Genomic DNA, 21,849 nt, shown 5'->3' on the forward strand with positions numbered 1-21,849 from the left:
GCAACCCAACAGGTTACTCCTTCCCAGAGACTGCAGCTCCACGTGGCTGCCAGGCCTCTCATGTCTGCTCCAGACGTCCTTCTCCTTCTCTGTTTCCCTCCAACTGAACTAACTCCTCCTCCAGGTCAGGAAACATAAAGCATAGGGAAGCTCCCCTGAATCCGGGTCTTGAGCTCCCCCTCCTGGCCTGGATTCAGAATGTGTTGCATGTGTGTGCCTTACCTGGTGAAGAGAACTCCTTTGCCTCTGAGCATGACATCACCTTCCCCGAAGGAAAAGCAACATCAATGCAGCAACCGGTAACCTGGGGTGCTGCAGTTGTCCTCGAGCATTCGGAAATCTAAAAGACAATAATGCATAAAACCACATAATAAAAAACATTAAATTTTTGCTTCTCCACAAAACAGGTTTTTTCTCCTTTTTCTTTGGGTCGGCATGACCCTGGAACAAAGTGTTTATGTCCATATATAACAGAGCACCACAGGCCGACACAGTAGCAGCCCTTCTTGTCCAAGGGCACAGTCCTTAAGGTTCCTGACCAGGTAGGAATATCGGTTTGTCAAATTCCCCTCCTCAAACATTGGTCCTGATGCCACAGCCCTTTGAGTGATGATATGTGACATCTCCTCTGCTTCTGCATCTTCCTTGACGTCCAAAGGACACTCACTTCCTGGTGTCTACAAGCCATCTTCACCTCAGCGTTTTTCTTCAGCTCCTCACACGATGAGTACTGCAAACAAAATGGCGCCATTCGCTCCTTTACTACAGACTTCTTGTGTGTTTGGCTCTGGCTCTTCCTGGGCCGGACCTCCGATGCAGTCACAGCGTCACACCTTATTCCTGGTGACCCTGCCTTTGTCCACTAGTCCTGCCTTCGCCATCCTCTACTTGATGAGCCATGCCTCACACTGAACCGCGCCTTCCTCGGGTACGCACTACCCACTCTGGGCTGCATCCTGGCTGCAGGGCATATCCTTCTTCGGGCTGAAACCCCTGTTGGCTGGACACATTTTCACGCTCTTGGGTGCCGTCCACTCCCACGATAGGCAATCCTTAACCTTCCTGTCACCATCTTGGAGTGCATGCTTCTGGCCAACATCTTGGCCCGCATGTATTACAGCTCTGTTCCATCTGTGCCATGGGTCTTCTTCACCCCATTTTATCCATGCGAGGAACTCACACTCTTCTCGCAAGGCCACTTGTAACGGTACCCGGGGTGGTAGCCATGAGCAAATGTAATGAGTTCGACTCCCCGGCACAGTTTTATAGAAAAGACGAGAGTTATGGGTGTGTGAGTGTATGCTGGCAGCGTTGCTATTGGTACCTTTACCTTCAGGCCGGTCCCATTAACTCCTCAATCCTTCAAGAGAAGGACACCAGTCACATTCTTAAAAACACTGTACACTTTATTTGGCAAGACACTTAAGCACACAAGGCAGCACACAGTACATTTTACAATTTCATGCAGAGGTGCATTCATATTGATTTTGGGCAATGGCACTTTACATGTGTACGGTAGCAAATCAGTACAAGGCCTCAAGAATACTCTAAGAAACCATTGCCGCTGAACACAGTATACCATGCAATCCACAAATGGAAGTTAAAGCTCAAACATGCAAAAAAGAAGCAATATATGAACACAATCCAGAAACATTGCCTTCTTTTCAAGTCAAAAGCTAACCAAAAATGGACTGAGGTAAAATGGAAAACTGTTATGTGGTCAGATGAATCCAAATTGTAAATTCTTTATGGAAATCATGGACATGTTGTCTTGCGGACTCAACAGGAGAGGGACCATCCAGCTTGTTATCAGCACACAGTTCCTGCATCTCTAATGATATGGGGTTACATTATTGTTTATGGCATGGTCAGCTTACACATCCTGGAAGACACTATCAATGCTGAGCATTATAGAGAGGATTTAGAACAACATGTGCTCCCATCCAGCCAACATCCATTTCAATGAAGGCCTTGAATATTCCAGCAAGACAATTTTAAACCACATACTGCATCCATCACAACAGCATGGCTTTGCAGAAGAAGAGTTGAGGTGATGAACCGGCTGCCTGCAGTCCAGACCTTTCAATAATAGAAAAGATTTGACACATTATAAAACAAAAAATAAAGGATTGGTAAACGGCGAGAATCCTACATCAGAAAAGAATGGGACACCATTCCTCTCCCAAATCTTTTTTGAGATGTGTTGCTGCCAACAATTTCTAAATTTGTTATTTTTTTCAAAATAAACAGAAAAATGTTTTACCAACAAATTCTGTGTTATATGTTATGGAAAATATAGTTATAGGAATTTTCCAGAACATGTAGAATGATATAACACTAGATATACATAGCCAAATGAATCAGAAAACCATGAGCCATAATTGCCACACAACGTGTAATACTGTCCAGTACCCCATCACGAGTTTTGTATTATTGCTTCATCAGGAGGTAATGAAATTGTGTGCACTGCCAGTGTAAATAATATGCATTCACCTTGTGACAAATTTCTTCAAACTATGCCGTGCATGCCTCGTATCCATGTGATCCGCTCCGCCCAACCGCAGTATTTCGGAAGTCGCATTGTGTACTTGTAAGCAGTACAAGAACCATAGGGAAAGGTCAGAAGGGACGCACATTATTATTAGCGCTTCCTAGATACTTAAGAGCACCATATGTGAAATGATAGGCAGATGAATAAAAAATTTGTGTTGTGATTAATAGTTATAAATGACTGTAGCAGATGATTTACAGATATAATTTACCATGAAAGTATTACTAGAATGTTATTTCCCATGACGGGACTGGATGATATAGGGGACAAATAAAAGAATTAAGAATATTTAGTATCATAATAAACGCCATCTAGTGTCAAAGGTTTCTGTATGTATGAAAGTAAAGTACTCATTAACTGTTTAACACAATTACACATTAGCACAAACAGACCCCCATTGCCAAAGAGAAGGGATTGGCCTGGTGGATCCATAATATTTTTGTGGACTTTTGGTAGCAAGCATAATGTTGATTTAACAGGATCTTCCACAAATAAACCTTCATACAAAGAACGAGGAATGATGTCCGACTTCGCTGCTTACAACACAACTTTATTCAATTCCTTCTTAGAGGAGGTGGGGTTACTGTCAAATTCTCTAAAACACAAAAAATGTTGAAATGACTGTGACTCTTATTTAACTACAATCCATACTGCTATCTATATTCTCTCCCTTCTCCACCTGCTTAACCCTTTTCTGAAATCCGGCGTTCATGATAATGACGCTGCCTCACAAGCAGAGGCAACTTCGTCCTTCTAGCACTGATCGCACAGTTTAACCCCTTAGATGCCACTTTCACAACAGCGGCATCTAGATGTTTATTTGAAGATGGAGGCTCCCCTATAGGCACCCCGTGATCTCAAGATGCTGATGGTTGCCATGTAATGGCCTTGGGGTTAGCCAGCTATGGTGACCTCCTTATCCCTGCCATAAGCAGGGACTAACAGGCTGCCTGTTGGAATAAAACTGAGAGGTCCAATACCCTATTGCAGAGTTGTAGACCAGTGATCAAACTAGGGAAAAGTCAAGTTCCAAAGAAGGACTAAATACAATTATTTAAAAAAAAATCAAAAAAATAGACGGGACGCTATATGCCATAAAATTACATGAACATTTTTTATTGATACAATATTAAACGATTCAAACCAGTTAGTATGGGGACAGCAATATGCAAAAAACAGCCAAAAAAGGTACACAAATTACAGGTGAATCATCACCTTTAAGAATGGAGCTGATATTAGAATTGAAGTGAAGATTAAATATTTATAAATTTGTGGAGCAATGAAGCTTCCAAAAAACTTTTTTCTATATCATACATAGTGAAATATTCCAAATATAACAAGCCCCATGACAGTGTTTGTAGTATCCTTAGATATATTCCATTGTCAATCCCTATAATGGTAACTGCATCCACATGATTCAGCACACTCCCTTGGAAAAAGCTTAAACGCGAAACGCGCGTCAGGGGTGCCACAGTCATTTAAAGGTACAGTACTTACTATCTTTACTTCCATCCCTAAGGTTTTCTATCCCTATTCCTTACTATCATGCCCCTTTTTTTTGCTGTGGACACCATAATTAGGCACTAATTGAAAACTTTTTCATACTTTTTCTGTGGCTGAATCACTTGGAGGCAGTTACCAGAATGTACCGCGTCTTTATGGAACATCTACTGGCTAACACGGTACCAAGATATATATCTTTCCTGTATCAAAATGGAGGATACCAGAATGTACTGCATCTTTATGGAACAATTTGTTACCAACTTTTCAGTTAGCCATTAAAAGGTATCAACCACTGAGGACTCTCAATTCTAAATATTTTTCTATCTACTGGCTAACACGGTACCAAGATATATATATCTTTCCTGTACTTAAATATTTAATCTTCACTTCAATTCTAATATCAGCTCCATTCTTAAAGGTGATGATTCACCTGTAATTTGTGTACCTTTTTTGGGGCTGTTTTTTTTGCATATTGCTGTCCCCATACTAACTGGTTTTACGTTGAATCTTTTAATATTGTGTCATGTAATTTTATGGCATATAGCTTCCGGTCTATTTTTTTGATTTATGTAATTTTTGGAAGTGCCATGGATCTAGGCATGGTATACACTCTTTGAGGTTAATTATTTTAAAAAGTCTGATAACATTTATGAAAATGTGGCGGTTGGGCATGGCTTGCAACCGAGCAAGACAGATACGCTTTAGTGCAGCTCAAGCTTTAAATTTGTAATCCATGGGAATTCGCCTTACAAAATCCCCATGATGATGGTGCCAGTACATACTTAACTGTTAAGGACTTCCCAGGTTAGTCCTAAACCTTCTTCTGGTTTTGGCAACTGCAGCCTAACTAGCCTCATGCCCACAACACAAAGAACCACCTCAGTGATAACACCACTTACCCGCCAAGTTGCATCACCTGCTACCCCGGATCTAATGGACGACCCTTGAACACTCAGACGAAGACTGTTGGCCAGAAGGACTCTAGTTCACCACCAGCCATGCAGCTTCTCAGTACCTTCAACAGCATGCTGGGACTACCTAAGTCCTGTAGGTCCAGATGCGGAGAGGCGAATCGCAACCACCTCTAGTCCCCATGGCCATACACCTGGCCACCACCAGACTGACTCATGTTGCCTCTGCTTCTGAGTCCCCCGTTCCTCATTTATCGTTTGCTGACATGATGCAGAACTTGGGGCGCATGCCGCCACAGATTCAGCCTTCCACAAGTACAACAAGTATGGTCCTTTTCTCCTGTCATTGTACACCGTGCTTTAGCTTTGCTGGGCTTTTTGCATGAGAGTCCTTTCTTTTCTTTACCAACTTTATTATGGTTTTATTATAATAATCACCCATAGTAGTAACTCCCTAGAGCATTTTTGCTCCAACACTGCCACTCAGTGGTCTCTCAGCATACTGCACACACCAAAAAGCATAGAAATCAACTTGCTGTGGCAAAGTCAACCTACGCTGAGGGCTTAGCCTTAATTTTTTTTTATCTCCGTTAACGCGATCATCTCTTTTTTTTAAGACTTCACCATATTACACCATAAATAGGGGCTTCACTCTAAAATTTTTGGAGACTAGTCTCCTATATCTGCAACAATAAAAACTGTAAGGTGATTAAGATATAACTTTCTGAGTTGTAACCTGCTAGGCAATTATGCCCTGGCGGCTCTTACCCCTTTCTGGGTGAATGCAGTGCAACATATGCTTCTCTCTTGAAAAATCACACCTTGACTGCACTGGCCTCTGCCATCACTATTGCCACTACTTGTCTCCCAAGTATAAGCCCAGAAACAAAATCAAGGCAACAGAAAACCTAGAAAAAAACACGTTTCTTGACAAATAGTCCAATTCTTCTTCACCTGATGTAATAGATGTGATCTCAGTTTCTTGTTAGCTACCGAGCTCAACCTTCAACCGACCAAACGGACCATCTAGCCAGTGGCATAACTAGAGACCGATGGGCCCCGGTGCAAGATCTGGACCACCCTCCATCCTGGTATATATGCCACCATGCTTCTGGATTTGGACCCTTGATTCTGTGTTCTGCAGTCAGCATCTCTTTCTGCTGAGCCACAACAGATGCACTTTTTCTTTGGGCGTTTTAGTACTATTATGTTTGTATTTGTCGTTTTTGGGTTTCAGGTGTTTTTCATTTGCTCTGTTTGTCTGTCCTATCACCTTTCAAGTGCTTCTTTAAATACGGTACCTCTATTGGTATTTCCTGCTGGTGATATTCTTTATTGGATTCATTCACTTTGATGTAGTTTGTGTTGGTTGCTTCTGGTCCTGACATTTCTCCTATCACAAGCACCTCGGGTAAAATGCATGCAGCAGCACCTAGTGACGTGAACAGACATTGGAATGGCAGGTCCCTCAGCAGGTGTGACAATAGGTTTTCTTTTCCACTACCGACTTCTAAATATTTAGAAAAATGTCTTTTATGGGGCCGACAATCTTTTTTGTAGTATGTTTATTAAAAATTGCATTCACCTTAAAGTTGTAATAAATATGAGTTTGCTTACCTTTATCTTTATAGACTGTTTTCAATAAAAAATAATGAATTATCTCCATATTTTCACTTTTTTCTGTGACTGCATGTCTACAGCCGGCTACACTCACCACCTGTGAATCAGAGCTACCAAATTATACTACTTGGCATTAAGTGGTGGATTATATCTTGAGAGACAAAAGATACTATTTATAATGTGTGTTATTTTATAACACTGGTCAACACAATTTTTCTGGCAAAAGGTTTTAAAACATATTTTAAGTCAATTTTGGCTGCTGATTACGAATATGAACTCCGTTTTTGGCTATCACATTAGGATTTCGAGATATTTTAAATTTTTGATAAATTACTCCTATCTAATGTTTTATGATAAAAACACATGATTTTCGGTACTACATTTTGTCTATTTTTAATCTACTATATAATTGTCTAAGGGTCACTTCAGTCTGTCTGTCTGTCGCGGATATTCATTGGTCACGGCCTCTGTCTGTCATGGAAATCCAAGTCGCCTATTGGTCGTGACAAAACACCCACGACCATTGCCATGACCAATCAGCGACGGCCATAGTCTGGCAAAGAAATGGCCGCTGCTTTACTGCCCTGCAGTCAGCGCTGAGCGCTCACACAGGGTTAATGTCAGTGTTAACGGACCGCGGTGTAACGCACTCCGTTAACACAGCTATTAACCCTGTGTGACCAACTTTTTACTATTGATGCTGCGTATGCAGCATCAATAGTAAAAAGATCTAATGTTACAAATAATAATAATTAAAAATAAAGGTTATTCTCACCCTCCGACGTCGCGCTGTCCTCGGCAGTGCAAGCAGCAGGTTCCGGTGCCAAGGATGCTATGCGAGAAGGACCTGCCACGGTGATGTGACCGCGACGTCATCACAGGTCCTGCGCTCATACCAACCCTGAGACCAGAAGCTGCCGCATGCACCGTACACAGGCGCCAGGACTTAAAGGGGCCTTTGGAAGGTGAGTATATGTTTATTTTTTATTTTAAGTCTTTTTTAACCACGCATATAGTGCCCACATTGCTAAATACTACGTGGGCTGTATTACATACTGCGTGGGCTCTGTTATATACTACATCTCTGCTATATACTATGCAGCTGGGCAATAAACAAGGTGGCTATGCAATATACTACGTGCTCTGTGTTATATAGTATGTAGCTGTGCAATATACTATGTGGCTGTGTCGGTTCTGTTATATACTGCGTCGACTGTGCAATATAATACGTGGCTGTGCAATATAGTACGTAGCTATGCAATATACTACGTGCCTCTACAATATACTATGTGGCTATGTTATATACTACGTGGCTCTGCTATATACTTCGTCGCTGACCAATATACTACATACTGTAGCTGTGCAATACACTACGTAGCTGTGCAATACACTACATGACTGTGTTATATACTGCGTGGCTGTGCAATATACTACGTGGCTCTACTATATACTACGTGGCTATGTTATATACTATGTGGCTCTGCTATATACTACGTGGCTGACCAATATACTACATACCTGTGCAATACACTACGTGGCTATGTTATATAATACGTGGCTGTGTTATATACTACGTAGCTCTGCTATATACTACGTACGCTGTGTTACATACTACGTAGCTCTGTTTTATACTACGTAGCTATGTTAGATACTACGTCGGTTGTGTTATATACTACGTCACTATGCAATATAGTACGTAGCCTGTGCTGTATACTACCTACATATTCTAGAATACCCGATACGTTAGAATCGGGCCACCATCTAGTCAAGGAATAACAAAGATTACAAAGTCTATGTACAGCAAATCAAATATACTTACAGAATGAAACTACAAAGTATAAAAACATATATATATGGCACACAGATGAATGACAAACGGCAGTTATTTGAACCTTCTTTTCTTGGCTGATCTGTGATGTACAGCTTCTGGGTTGTCTCTCATCAAGCTCCAGCAATAGTCAGCCATCATATGTGAGTCCCACCGGCCTTGATACCGTTTTCCATTGTTTTAATGTCCTGATGAAAACGCACCCCTTGTTCCTCGCTCACATTCCCAAGGTTCTCTGGAAAAAAGTCCAAATGGCTGTGTAAATAGTGAATCTTGATACTCATTCTACATCCAAGATTTTGCAGACTCATTAGTAGCTCTTCCACAATCTCTTCATAGTTGTCTGCTTTCTTATTCCCTAGAAAATTCTGCACCACATTACAAAATGCATTCCAAGATCTTTCTTCTGTCTCATTCATTGATGTGATAAAATTTGGGTCTCTCATAAGTGTTCTTATTTGAGGTCCATCAAATATTCCAGCCTTTTTCTTCTCTTCACTAAGACCAGGAAAAGTTGAACATATATAGTTAAAGCATTCTCCACTGTGATTGAGAGCTTTGACGAACTGCTTCTTCAATCCAAGTTTTATGTGTAAGGCCGGCGTCACACTCAGCGTATGCAAATACGGTCCGTATATTACGGCCGTAATACGCTGAAAAGTCCTGAAAATAGTGGTCCGTAGCTCCTCCGTAGGCAGGGTGTGTCACCGTTTTTTGCGCATGGCATCCTCCGTATGTAATCCGTATGGCAGCCGTACTGCGTGTTTTTATCGCAGGCTTGCCAAACCGACATACGCCTATACAAGGGATCCATGTGTTAAAAAAAAAACAAAACATATATACTGTCTATATATATATATATATATATATATATATATATGTCAGTGAGACACATATATGTATATATATTCTTACTTCATACAGCCGCGATATAGCAAAAAGCCGGTAATTCAATTACCGGCTTTTGCTTTCTCCTTCCTAAAACCCGACATGATATGAGACCTGGTTTACATACAGTAAACCATCTCATATCACCATTTTTTTTGCATAATCCACACTACTAATGTTAGTAGTGTGTATCTGCAAAATTTGGCCGTTCTAGCTCTTAAAATAAAGGGTTAAATGGCGGAAAAAATTGGTGTGGGCTCCCGCGCAATTTTCTCCGCCAGAGTAGTAAAGCCAGTGACTGAGGGCAGATATTAATAGCCTGGAGAGGGTCCATGGTTATTGGCCCCCCCCTGGCTAAAAACACCTGCCCCCAGCCACCCCAGAAAAGGCACATCTGGAAGATGCGCCTATTCTGGCACTTGGCCACTCTCTTCCCATTCCCGTGTAGCGGTGGGATATGGGGTAATGAAGGGTTAATGCCACCTTGCTATTGTAAGGTGACATTAAGCCAGATTAATAATGGAGAGGCGTCAATTATGACACCTATCCATTATTAATCCAATTGAATGAAAGGGTTAAAAAAAAACACACACATATTTTTAAAAATTATTTTAATGAAATAAAAACAAAGGTTGTTGTAATATTTTATTTAACGCCCAATCCAATCACTGAAGACCCTCGTTCTGTGAAAGAAAAAACATAATAAACCAACAATATACTTACCTTCCGCAGATCTGTAAAGTCCAACGATGTAAATCCTTCTGAAGGGGTTAAAACATTTTGCAGCAAGGAGTTCCGCTAATGCAGGCTGCTCCTTGCTGCAAAACCCCGGGGAATGAAGCTAAATATAGGTCAATGATCTATATTTAGCTTCATTTGCGGTGAGGCGCCCTCTGCTGGCTGTTCATAGATCGTGGGAACTTACCTAGAAAGCTCCCAGGCTCTATGAACAGCCAGCAGAGGGCGCCTCACCGCAAATGAAGCTAAATATAGATCATTGACCTATATTTAGCTTCATTCCCCGGGGTTTTGCAGCAAGGAGCAGCCTGCATTAGCGGAACTCCTTGCTGCAAAATGTTTTAACCCCTTCAGAAGGATTTACATCGTTGGACTTTACAGATCTGCGGAAGGTAAGTATATTGTTGGTTTATTATGTTTTTTCTTTCACAGAACGAGGGTCTTCAGTGATTGGATTGGGCGTTAAATAAAATATTACAACAACCTTTGTTTTTATTTCATTAAAATAATTTTTAATAATGTGTGTGTGTTTTTTTAACCCTTTCATTCAATTGGATTAATAATGGATAGGTGTCATAATTGACGCCTCTCCATTATTAATCTGGCTTAATGTCACCTTACAATAGCAAGGTGGCATTAACCCTTCATTACCCCATATCTCACCGCTACACGGTGAAAGCAAAAGCCGGTAATTGAATTACCGGCTTTTTGCTATATCGCGGCTGTATGAAGTAAGACTATATATACATATATGTGTCTCACTGACATATATATATATATATATATACCTATTCTATGCGTACATATTTATTCTACCTATTCTACTGTAAGCTGTCAGTGTGATTTTACTGTACACCGCACTGAATTACCGGCTTTTCTCTCTAACAGCGCTGCGTATTTCTCGCAAGTCACACTGCTGGTCCGTGTGTAATCCGTATTTTTGGGGCTTCCATAGACTTTCATTGGCGTTTTATTTGCACAATACGGTGACAAACGCAGCATGCTGCGATTTTGTACGGCCGTAGAAAGCCGTATAATACTGATCAGTAAAATACGGCAGATAGGAGCAGGGGCATAGAGAATAATTGTGCCGTATTTTTTGCGAGTTTTACGGACGTAGTTTCTGCGCTCTTACGTCCGTAAAACTCGCAAGTGTGACGCCGGCCTAAGGGAGGAAAAACAATGTCCTTCCTATCCACTAGAGGATCATGGATGACATTCTTATCGCCAGATGCCAAACTCTGTCACTGAGGCCATTCAGTTTTCACCCAATGCTCTGCTGTAGCTCGACTGTCCCAGTAGCACAGAAAACAAGGGTGTTATCATAACAAATGGGAATTATACATGTTCAAAGAAAACAAAGATATTCTCACAATTATTGGGAGACTAAATGAAAACTAAATTTACCTTAGTGAACCGTATAAACCGGCACTTTTCATACACTACTTATATTTATCATGGAATTCATGAAAATGGGCTATATACCTATAGCGCAAAAACGTGATGTGATAGAGAAATTATAAGATCAGATTTGAATACATCACCCTCAAATTAGTCTAAAACTGTTCTTAAAGTCCATGCCAGAAATTTTTTTTTTTGCAGACCAGTGTAATAAATGGTAATGGTACAAGCAGTTTTTGATATTTCCTAACTTGATGTCATTATTACCTTTTTTGATTTATTTCCAGAGAGGTTAAAGACACGTTGCACAGTTTGAAGACACTTGATCAAGTCTTTGGACAGACATCTATGCTAATACTTCCGACCGGTGACCAGGTTGGTAACTGTTCCTTACTGTACTTTTAGGTTTTGCGCCCTCGATGAGTTTTTGGTGAATTTTCGATGCCACGTATTTTGTCTGCATCAAAATCGCAGCGTCTTACAGTTGCAGCAGAGTGGATGGGATTTATAGAAATCTCCTGCCCACTGGGCTTCTTTTTTACTCAGCATAAACTGAGCTGCGGTGCGGCTTTCAGATCAGCAGCATGTTAATTTCTCTTGTGATTACGCTGAATTTTCTGTGCAGATTTTCCACATAGATTTGGATTAGATGCAAAAAATCTGCAGGTTAAAAATGTATTTCTAGTGCATTTCCACTGCAGAAACTTATTAAAAACACAAGTAATTTGCATGTAACGTGCACAAGTGAAGTTTAGTAAAAGCCAAATACCAGGAAACATCAAAAAATGCAGCATTAAAAATGCGATAAAAAAGCATGTAAAAAAAAAAAGAACTTAAAACTGCCATAGAAAAAACTCAAGTAACCTAATTTCCTTAATAGATGCAGAAATGGTTCAGAAATTCATCAACATAAAAAGCTCATCATGGTAATGTAACCTAAAGAGTCAGATCTGTGTTAGGCTATGTTCACATGCAGCATTTTTTCAGCTTTTTTTCCTGCAAATTAAAAGCTGCTTTTTACAGTACCAGCAAAAGCAATGAGATTTCAGAAATCTCACGCACATACTTGATTTTTTTTTCTGACCGAATTTAAAAACTGCAGCGTTTTGAGATCTTCACCTTGTCATTACTTTCAGCATTTTTGCAGCCCTTTTTTTTTAATAAATTATTTTTTTAAAGTATTTTTTAACATACAAGGAAAACTAAAGAACATAACATCTTTTTTGCGACGTAAAATAAAGTTTACCATTTGCATAACCAGTTGTTGCTGCAAAAACTTAGGGAGAATTGGGGGATGGGAACAAGGGATAGAAGGGTAGATAAAGGGTTCCCAGGTGTCCTGCTCAGAGTGATGATGTTTTTTAACCATAGAAAGCAATAATAAAATGAAAAAAATGCTGCAAAAAAAGCAACAATGTTTTTCACAGTTTTTGCTGCATTTTTTGTGAAGAAAACTAACTTTATTAAACACGAACTGTAAGCAATGCACACATGTAATCCGCATTTTAAAAAAAGCTGCAAAAAAGTGACAAAAACAGTGAAAACACCTTGAAAAAATGCGCAAAAAAGCTGAAAAATGTGCATTTTGAACACAGTGTTTTTACTGCCAAGAGAGCAGGTTTTGGCTACAGAAAAGAAACACAGCAAAACTCCTGTGTGAACATAGGCTTACTGTATTTAAAACTGACACACAATGAATACTTACCTGTTTAAAAACATACAGCTGTGTATACTAATGAAAGTAATATGGTAAAAATAAATATCAGACAGATAATTATTAATGTGAACGATGACAGGTGTAAGTGCTTGAGAAAGTTAATATTCATTAGAGACTTATAGTATGTTTCTATTTTTATGCTTTCAATCATGGTTTCTTCTTTTTCACCCCAGCTTGATATATTGGACGGCCTCATGTGCAGCATTCCGGCTGTTCTGCAGTCACTTTCTGCTCTGGAACACAAGGTGAATTGCAAAAATTGAAGGGTTCAGATTAAAATTAAAAATAGATTTTTTCTGGAATTATAATATTGATAACCTATTCTTAGGACAGGTCATCAGTATCAGATAGGAGTGCGATTCCCAGTTTCCTCATTAAAATTAAGACCAGATAATAAGAAAGGGGAAAATCATTTGGTCCATTTTCTACATTCACTTTTCTTTATTAACCCCTTTACCCCCAAGGGTGGTTTGCACGTTAATGACCGGGCCAATTTTTACAATTCTTACCACTGTCCCTTTATGAGGTCATAACTCTGGAACGTTTCAACGGATCCCAGTGATTCTGACATTGTTTTCTCGTGACATATTGTACTTCATGATAGTGGTAAAAATTCTATGATAGTACCTGCGTTTATTTGTGAAAAAAACGGAAATTTGGCAAAAATTTTGAAAATTTCGCAATTTTCCACCTTTGAATTTTTATGCAATTAAATCACAGAGATATGTCACACAAAATACTTAATAAGTAACATTTCCCACATGTCTATTTTACATCAGCACAATTTTGGAACCAAGGGTAACAGGAGAAAATGGACCCCAAAAGTTGTTGTACAATTTGTCCTGAGTACGCTGATACCCCATATGTGGGGGTAAACCACTGTTTGGGCGCATGGGAGAGCTCGGAAGGGAAGGAGCGCCGTTTGACTTTTCAATGCAAAATTGACAGGAATTGAGATGGGACGCCATGTTGCGTTTGGAGAGCCACTGATGTGCCTAAACATTGAAACCCCCCACAAGTGACACCATTTTGGAAAGTAGACCCCCTAAGGAACTTATCTAGAGGTGTGGTGAGCACTTTGACCCACCAAGTGCTTCACAGAAGTTTATAATGCAGAACCATAAAAATAAAAAATCATATTTTTTCACAAAAATTATCTTTTCACCCCCAATTTTTTATTTTCCCAAGGTTAAGAGAAGAAATTGGACCCCAAATGAGTACGCTGACACCCCATATGTGGGGGTAAACCACTGTTTGGGCACATGGGAGAGCTCGGAAGGGAAGTAGCGCCGTTTGACTTTTCAATGCAAAATTTACAGGAATTGAGATGGGACGCCATGTTGCGTTTGGAGAGCCACTGATGTGCCTAAACATTGAAACCCCCCACAAGTGACACCATTTTGGAAAGTAGACCCCCTAAGGAACTTATCTAGATGTGTTTTGAGCGCTTTGACCCACCAAGGGCTTCACAGAAGTTTATAATGCAGAGCCGTAAAAATAAAACAAAAATTTTTTCCCACAAAAATTATTTTTTTAGCCCCCAGTTTTGTATTTTCCCGAGGGTAGCAGGAGAAATTGGACCCCAAAATTTGTTGTCCAATTTGTCCTGAGTGCGCTGATACCCCATATGTGGGGGGGAACCACCGTTTGGACGCATGGGAGGGCTCGGAAGGGAAGGAGCACCATTTGGAATGCAGACTTAGATGGAATGATCTGCAGGCGTCACATTGCATTTGCAGAACCCCTAATGTACCTAAACAGTAGAAACCCCCCATAAGTGACACCATTTTGGAAAGTAGACCCCCTAAGGAACTCATCTAGATGTGTTGTGAGAGCTTTGAACCCCCAAGTGTTTCACTACAGTTTGTAACGCAGAGCCGTGAAAATAAAAAAAAAACTTTCCCCCCAAAATAATTTTTTAGCCCCCAGTTTTGTATTTTCCCGAGGGTAAGAGGAGAAATTCGACCCCAAAAGTTGTTGTCCAATTTGTCCTGAGTACGCTGATACCCCATATGTGGGGGGGGGAACCACCGTTTGGGCGCATGGGAGGGCTTGGAAGGGAAGGAGCGCCATTTGGAATGCAGACTTAGATGGAATGGTCTGCAGGCGTCACATTGCGTTTGCAGAGCCCCTAATGTACCTAAACAGTAGAAACCCCCCTCAAGTGACCCCATATTGGAAACTAGACCCCCCAAGGAACTTATCTAGATGTGTTGTGAGAACTTTGAACCCCCAAGTGTTTCACTACAGTTTATAACGCAGAGCCGTAAAAATAAAAAATCTTTTTTTTCCCACAAAAATTATTTTTTAGCCCCCAGTTTTGTATTTTCCCAATGGTAACAGGAGAAATTGGACCCCAAAAGTTGTTGTCCTATTTGTCCTGAGTACGCTGATACCCCATATGTTGGGGTAAACCCCTGTTTGTGCACACGGGAGAGCTCGGAAAGGAAGGAGCACTGTTTTACTTTTTCAACGCAGAATTGGCTGGAATTGAGATCGGACGCCATGTCGCGTTTGGAGAGCCCCTGATGTGCCTAAACAGTGGAAACCCCCCAATTATAACTGAAACCCTAATCCAAACACACCCCAAACCCTAATCCCAACAGTAACCCTAACCACACCTCTAACCCTGACACACCCTAACCCTAATCCCAACCCTATTCCCAACTGTAAATGTAATCTAAACCCTAACCATAACTTTAGCCCCAACCCTAACTTTAGCCCCAACCCTAACTGTAGCCTTAACCCTAGCCCCAACCCTAACCCTAGCCCTAGCCCTAACCCTAGCCCTAACCCTAGCCCTAGCCCTAGCCCTAAGCCTAGCCCTAACCCTAACCCTAGCCCTAATGGGAAAATGGAAATAAATACATTTTTCTAATTTTTCCCTAACTAAGGGGATTATGAAGGGGGGTTTGATTTACTATTTATAGTTGTTTTTTAGCAGATTTTTATGATTGGCAGCCGTCACACACTGAAAGACGCTTTTTATTGCAAAAAAATATTTTTTGCGTTACCACATTTTGAGAGCTATAATTTTTCCATATTTTGGTCCACAGAGTCATGTGAGGTCTTGTTTTTTGCGGGACGAGTTGACGTTTTTATTGGTAACATTTTTGGGCATGTGACATTTTTTGATCGCTTTTTATTCCGATTTTTGTGAGGCAGAATGACCAAAAACTAGCTATTCATGAATTTCTTTTGGGGGAGGCATTTATACTGTTCCGCGTTTGGTAAAATGGATAAAGCAGTTTTATTCTTCGGGTCAGTACGATTACAGCAACACCTAATTTATATCTTTTTTATGTTTTGGCACTTTTATACGAGAAAAACTATTTTATAGAAAAAATAATTATTTTTGCATCGCTTTATTCTCAGGACTATAACTTTTTTATTTTTTTGCTGATGATGCTGTATGTCAGTTCGTTTTTTGCGGGACAAGATAACGTTTTCAGCGGTACCATTGTTATTTATATCCCTCTTTTTGATCGCGTGTTATTCCACTTTTTGTTCGGCTGTATGATAATAAAGCGTTGTTTTTTGCTTCGTTTTTTTTTTTTCTTACGGTGTTTACTGAAGGGGTTAACTAGTGGGCCAGTTTTATAGGTCGGGCCGTTACAGACGCAGCGATACTAAATATGTGTACTTTTATTGTTTTTTTTTATTATTTAGATAAAGAAATGTATTTATGAGAATAATAGTTTTTTTTTTCATTACATAGGAATTTTTTTTTAATGTTTCTTTTTACACATTTGGAATTTTTTTTTTGAACTTTTTTACTTTGCCCCGGGGGGGGGGGGGGGGGGGGGGGGGGATGGACATCACAGATCGGTGATATGACAGTTTGCACAGCACTCTGTCAGATCACCGATCTTTCTGAGATCTGTGCAGGCTTACCAAGCCCTGCTCTGAGCAGGCACTTGGTAAGCCACCTCCCTCCCTGCAGGACCCGGATGCCGTGGCCATCTTGGATCCGGGTCTGGAGCAGGGAGGGAGGTGAGGAGACCCTCGCAGCAACGCAATCACATCGCGTTGCTGCGGGGGGCTCAGGGAAGCCCGCAGGGAGCCCCCTCACTGCGCGATGCTTCCCTGCACCGCCGGCACAGCGCGATCATGTTTGATTGCGGTGTGCCGGGGGATAATGTGCCGGGAGCGGTCCGTGACCGCTCCTGGCACATAGTGCCGGATGTCAGCTGCGATAGGCAGCTGACACCCGGCCGTGATCGGCCGCACTCACCCCGCGAGCGCGGCCGATCGCGTATGATGTACTATCCCATCGGTGGGCATACGGGCCCACCCCACCTCGACAGGATAGTACTTCTAATGTCAGAAAGGGGTTAATAATAAAGATTAAACAACAACCACAAGACGGATTTCATCAACCAAAGTATCATTTTAATCAGTATAACGGCGCCGACCTGACACTGTCTGTAGTTTACTGAGCACAATCCTGCTGACAGGTTCCTTTTAATGAGGATACATGCTTTTCAAATTCAGAATTTTTTACTCATCAGGGTAGTGGATAAAGGCTCATTTGTAGTAATGAGCAAATATACTCGTTACTTGAGATTTCCCGAGCACGCTCGGGTGTCCTCCGAGTATTTTTTAGTGCTCGGAAATATAGTTTTTCTTGCCGCAGCTGAATGATCTACATCTGTTAGCCAGCATAAGTACATGTGGGAGTTGCCTGGTTGCTAGGGAATCCCCACATGTACTTATGCTGGCTAACAGATGTAAATCATTCAGCTGAGGTGAGGAAAACTAAATCTCCGAGCACTAAAAAATACTCGGAGGACACCTGAGCACGCTCGGGAAATCTCGAGTAGCGAGTATATTCACTCATCACTATTCATTTGTTATCTTATAATTATCATGATTATTAGTTTTGGGGAGAATTTAATTCAAGTTTATGTACTGAATACACGTATTAGGGTATGTTCATTTATTTTTTATGCTACTTTTTACACTTTTACAGGCCAAACAGACATACAACGAGGGTATTTCTGGTTTCCCCACTCCTCTGACAACTTGTCATTCACCCGGGATTAAGAGATACAGAGCAAAAGAATCTCAACATGTAAGTAGGAAAATAAAGGATGCTTTAGCAATGTAGCTAACAGTTCTCACTAGACTGACTATGATATTTTGCCTATAGCTAAAACAAAGTGACCAGATAAGGACCCAAAAGACTGCGCCCCAAAGTCTGTCTGTATTTGTCGGGACCTGGAATATGGGTAAATATATCAGGGATGTGTTTGAAGCACCAAAGTACATAAATTGCTTTAAATACCCAAATTATTAGGTATCAAACATTCCTTTCTGGGTGTTGGTGTAATAAAAATTCGCTGCACTTTTATCCTGGAGACACTATGTTAAGTAGATAGCAGATGGTGCCGTATTAACTGTTCGAGTTTATTAACATACTCTTATATCGTTCGTCTAGACTGCATAGTATGACCTCTCAGTTTTATTTGTGCCGACTCTCTGTATATCCTTCATGTTGAAATGATGGAAATATGGGTTGCTGTATGTCAAACAGTTCATTCTTCCACAATATCTGAGTATTGGATGATTCTGCTGAAAGCTGAAATCTGCAGCAGGTTATGGGTCCAGACACAGATAGAGCACAGTGGGGTTAACGAGGTCATACAAGGAATCTTGTAGAGGTTCACATCTCTGGTATACAAGTAAATAACTCAGCAAATATATAGAAATATATAAGAGAATAAAAATGGCCTTCAACTCATAGCTTAAATGTACAGTGACCAAGCTGAATAATGACAAAATGTTCTGACTAAGCCCTAACACTCACACAAGGATGGAAAAACTAGGGGAGATGTTAATCCTGTACATCACAGTTTCCTTTACAGAGTAGGCAAATCCCTAATTTGACCCTGATTTGTCCCTGCCTGAACAAGGAGGTTGGCACCCTAAAATTATGTAATGGCACCACCAATCGACGTCGGCTAACCGTGAGTGTCCTTAACTGCACCCTCAACTATACACAGAGTGTAACCCAAAATAACAACAGCAGAACGTAGTGCACACACACCAGGGTGAGACACAGGGCTAAAGATGTGTTCACACAGTTGTACAAGAAAGACAGAAGAAAAAGAAAGGAACCTTCAATATATATGTGGAACTCCACCAAACCCTAAATGTAACAAAATGGGAAGAGTATCGGGAAGGGGAACACGCAAATAAACTGTAGGAAAAGCAATAGAGAAAACCTCAGCAGCATAATCCTTGACTGGGGAGCTGGGACTCCAAACATCCATCTAACTTAAAATATAGCCAGTAAAGACTGCATGTGCCAGGGGAGTATAAATTGTCCCTCCCAAGATGTGACAGGACAAACCAAACGAGGAACTGAAAACACCTGCACAGAAGCAGCACAGCAGAGCAAAGACAGGAGCATTATCAGCAGTTGGACAGAGGCAACACAGGCTGTGGTCCAACAAAGAAGGAAACCGACTCACAACCAGAGATCACCAGATTGAGCCCCAGAGTTGAGCCATGACACAATTATATATTACATTTGTTGTTCTACATGACACAATTATAAGCTTTGAAAGTTTAAACTGGAAATGTTATTATCCAGAGATGACTTGTGGGAGGTTATTACTAAAGAAAAACTTCAGGAATGGAACAAGAAAAGCAGACAGGCAGCACATCAGTGGAAGATGACCAACCGATCCATATAAGATATGAGAAGTCTGCTAAATTCACGTGCAATGCATTGCAAAAACGCTTTTGCTAAGTAATTATTTCTGCTAATGAAACTGCACACAGCGAGACTCTGCAAAAAAAGGATATGCAAGAACATATTTATGCAATGGCAGAAGTGATCACACAACTGAGATCAGTGGGTATGGATATAATAGACAGCCATGTTGCTATGCAGTTTACCTAACACATACAGGGTACAAATTAACTACTACTAGACTAAAAAGAAGCCCTGACACAGACCGGACACTAGAATTTGTAATAACCAGGCTAGTAGATGAATACAAAGAAAATAATGTGTGCAGGACTCCACAGAAGGTCACTGTAGAATCATGATTAAGGCGTGTACTACGAAGGACACAGCATGAACTTCAACCCAATATTGCGGCCAGCAGGCAGCCAGCGGGTAAGGAAAGGGTGAATCAAACACCCGAAAACCCCGCCCATATGACCACAAACCTGTCCCGCCAAATTCAGGTGACAGGTTCCCTTTAAAGCAATGGATAAATGGTTACACATGAAAGAAACAAATAGGGACACTTAAAGAAAGACAGTACAATATGGAAAATGGAACAAGAGAAACTATTTCCAAAAGCACTAAACAAACATTAAAGCTAGAATTTCTGATTCATGTGCAGATAAATGGAATAGAACATTAAATGTAACAAATAATTGGACATTACAGGGTTTATGCATCGACTCCGGAGCAATAAGTCATATGACAAATTCCAGAAGCATTTTCACTGGACTTAACCATAATAACAAGCATATCATGTATTTTATTGATGGGAGCAGAATAAATGTAGAATATGCTGAACATGTCCCACTAACAATGGACAGAATTTATTGACACTATGGGAAGCATGGCACTCCTAGTGGTAAATGCATGGATAGGGCCCCAATCTAGAATACAATACAAATGGAATCCGGCACTCTTTTTATGATGCAATTTATTATATTTAATGGATAGGTTGTATATATGAAAAAAATTACATTTCTGTTTAATTAATAATAATAATTTTATTTAGATTGCCCCAACATATTCCGCAGCACTTTACAAATTGTAGAGGGGATTTGTACAGACAATAGACATTTCAGCGTAACAAAAACACAGTTCAAAATAGATACCAAGAGGAGTGAGGGCCCTGCTCGCAAGCTTACATCGGCCATACACATCAATCTGGTTATTTTAAAGCAAATTCATAGTGCATTTCTAAGACATAACCTATAGGAGGATGCAGCCAGGGGTATATGTGAGCTGAGTCGAGGGGGAGTTGTGCTTGCATCAAAATTGCATCATATAAAGAATGACAGATTCCGTTTGTATTAATGGACAGAACTAATGGACACTAGTAAAAGACGTGTTGTGTGTTTCTAGTCTAGAAGGAAAACTGCTATCCATAAAACCTATGACAGCTAAAGGACACATTATAAAATTCCAAGGTGACAAGTGTGCATTCCTGGAAGATAAGTGGAAGGATAGCTGATGCCAAAGCATTTTTATTGTCTGAATACATTAAAGAATAGGTGAAGCTTTGCACAGATGGACAAAATGACTAACCATACATGGGTTACAGACATCCAGAAATCATTAAGGTATTTCAAAAATAAAACTTGACCAAGGATCTTATGACAACAACTTGTCGAAATACTGTAAGATGTGAGGCTACAAGGGCACCGATTCATTAAGTTAAAACTTACTTATTTCCCCCCACTGTAGGAGCAGTCAGCTCACTTGCCTGGGTGCACAACAAAATACTCCAATAGCAGCAACAGTCCAAACGATAGCTGGCACTCACATCATCATAAAAAAGTGCTTTTTTAAATAAAAAAAACAGCAGCAACACAAAATGTTTTGAAGAAGGCAATGTTTGACAAAGGACCATGTAGGTCACAAACGTGCAGTGTGTGGGGTTTTTTTTAGCCTTCTTCATAACATTTTTTGTGCCACCATGTCCACCATTGTTGC

At 40.5% G+C, this 21,849-nt stretch overlaps 1 protein-coding gene across 2 annotated transcripts in view; it reads left to right on the forward strand.

The window, feature by feature from the left end:
* LOC138662140 (phosphatidylinositol 3,4,5-trisphosphate 5-phosphatase 2B-like) overlaps positions 1 to 21,849 on the forward strand; it is a 148,513-nt gene that overhangs the window by 79,487 nt on the left and 47,177 nt on the right. For both annotated transcript variants that reach the window (XM_069747322.1, XM_069747323.1), the window contains exons 6-9: positions 11,728 to 11,815; positions 13,331 to 13,402; positions 18,130 to 18,231; positions 18,310 to 18,388. In XM_069747322.1, the coding sequence (XP_069603423.1) occupies positions 11,728 to 11,815; positions 13,331 to 13,402; positions 18,130 to 18,231; positions 18,310 to 18,388 (341 nt within the window). The remainder of the gene's footprint in view (positions 1 to 11,727; positions 11,816 to 13,330; positions 13,403 to 18,129; positions 18,232 to 18,309; positions 18,389 to 21,849) is intronic.

The sequence above is a fragment of the Ranitomeya imitator genome, chromosome 2 (assembly GCF_032444005.1).
Source record: "Ranitomeya imitator isolate aRanImi1 chromosome 2, aRanImi1.pri, whole genome shotgun sequence".
In the NCBI taxonomy this organism is placed as follows: domain Eukaryota; kingdom Metazoa; phylum Chordata; class Amphibia; order Anura; family Dendrobatidae; genus Ranitomeya; species Ranitomeya imitator.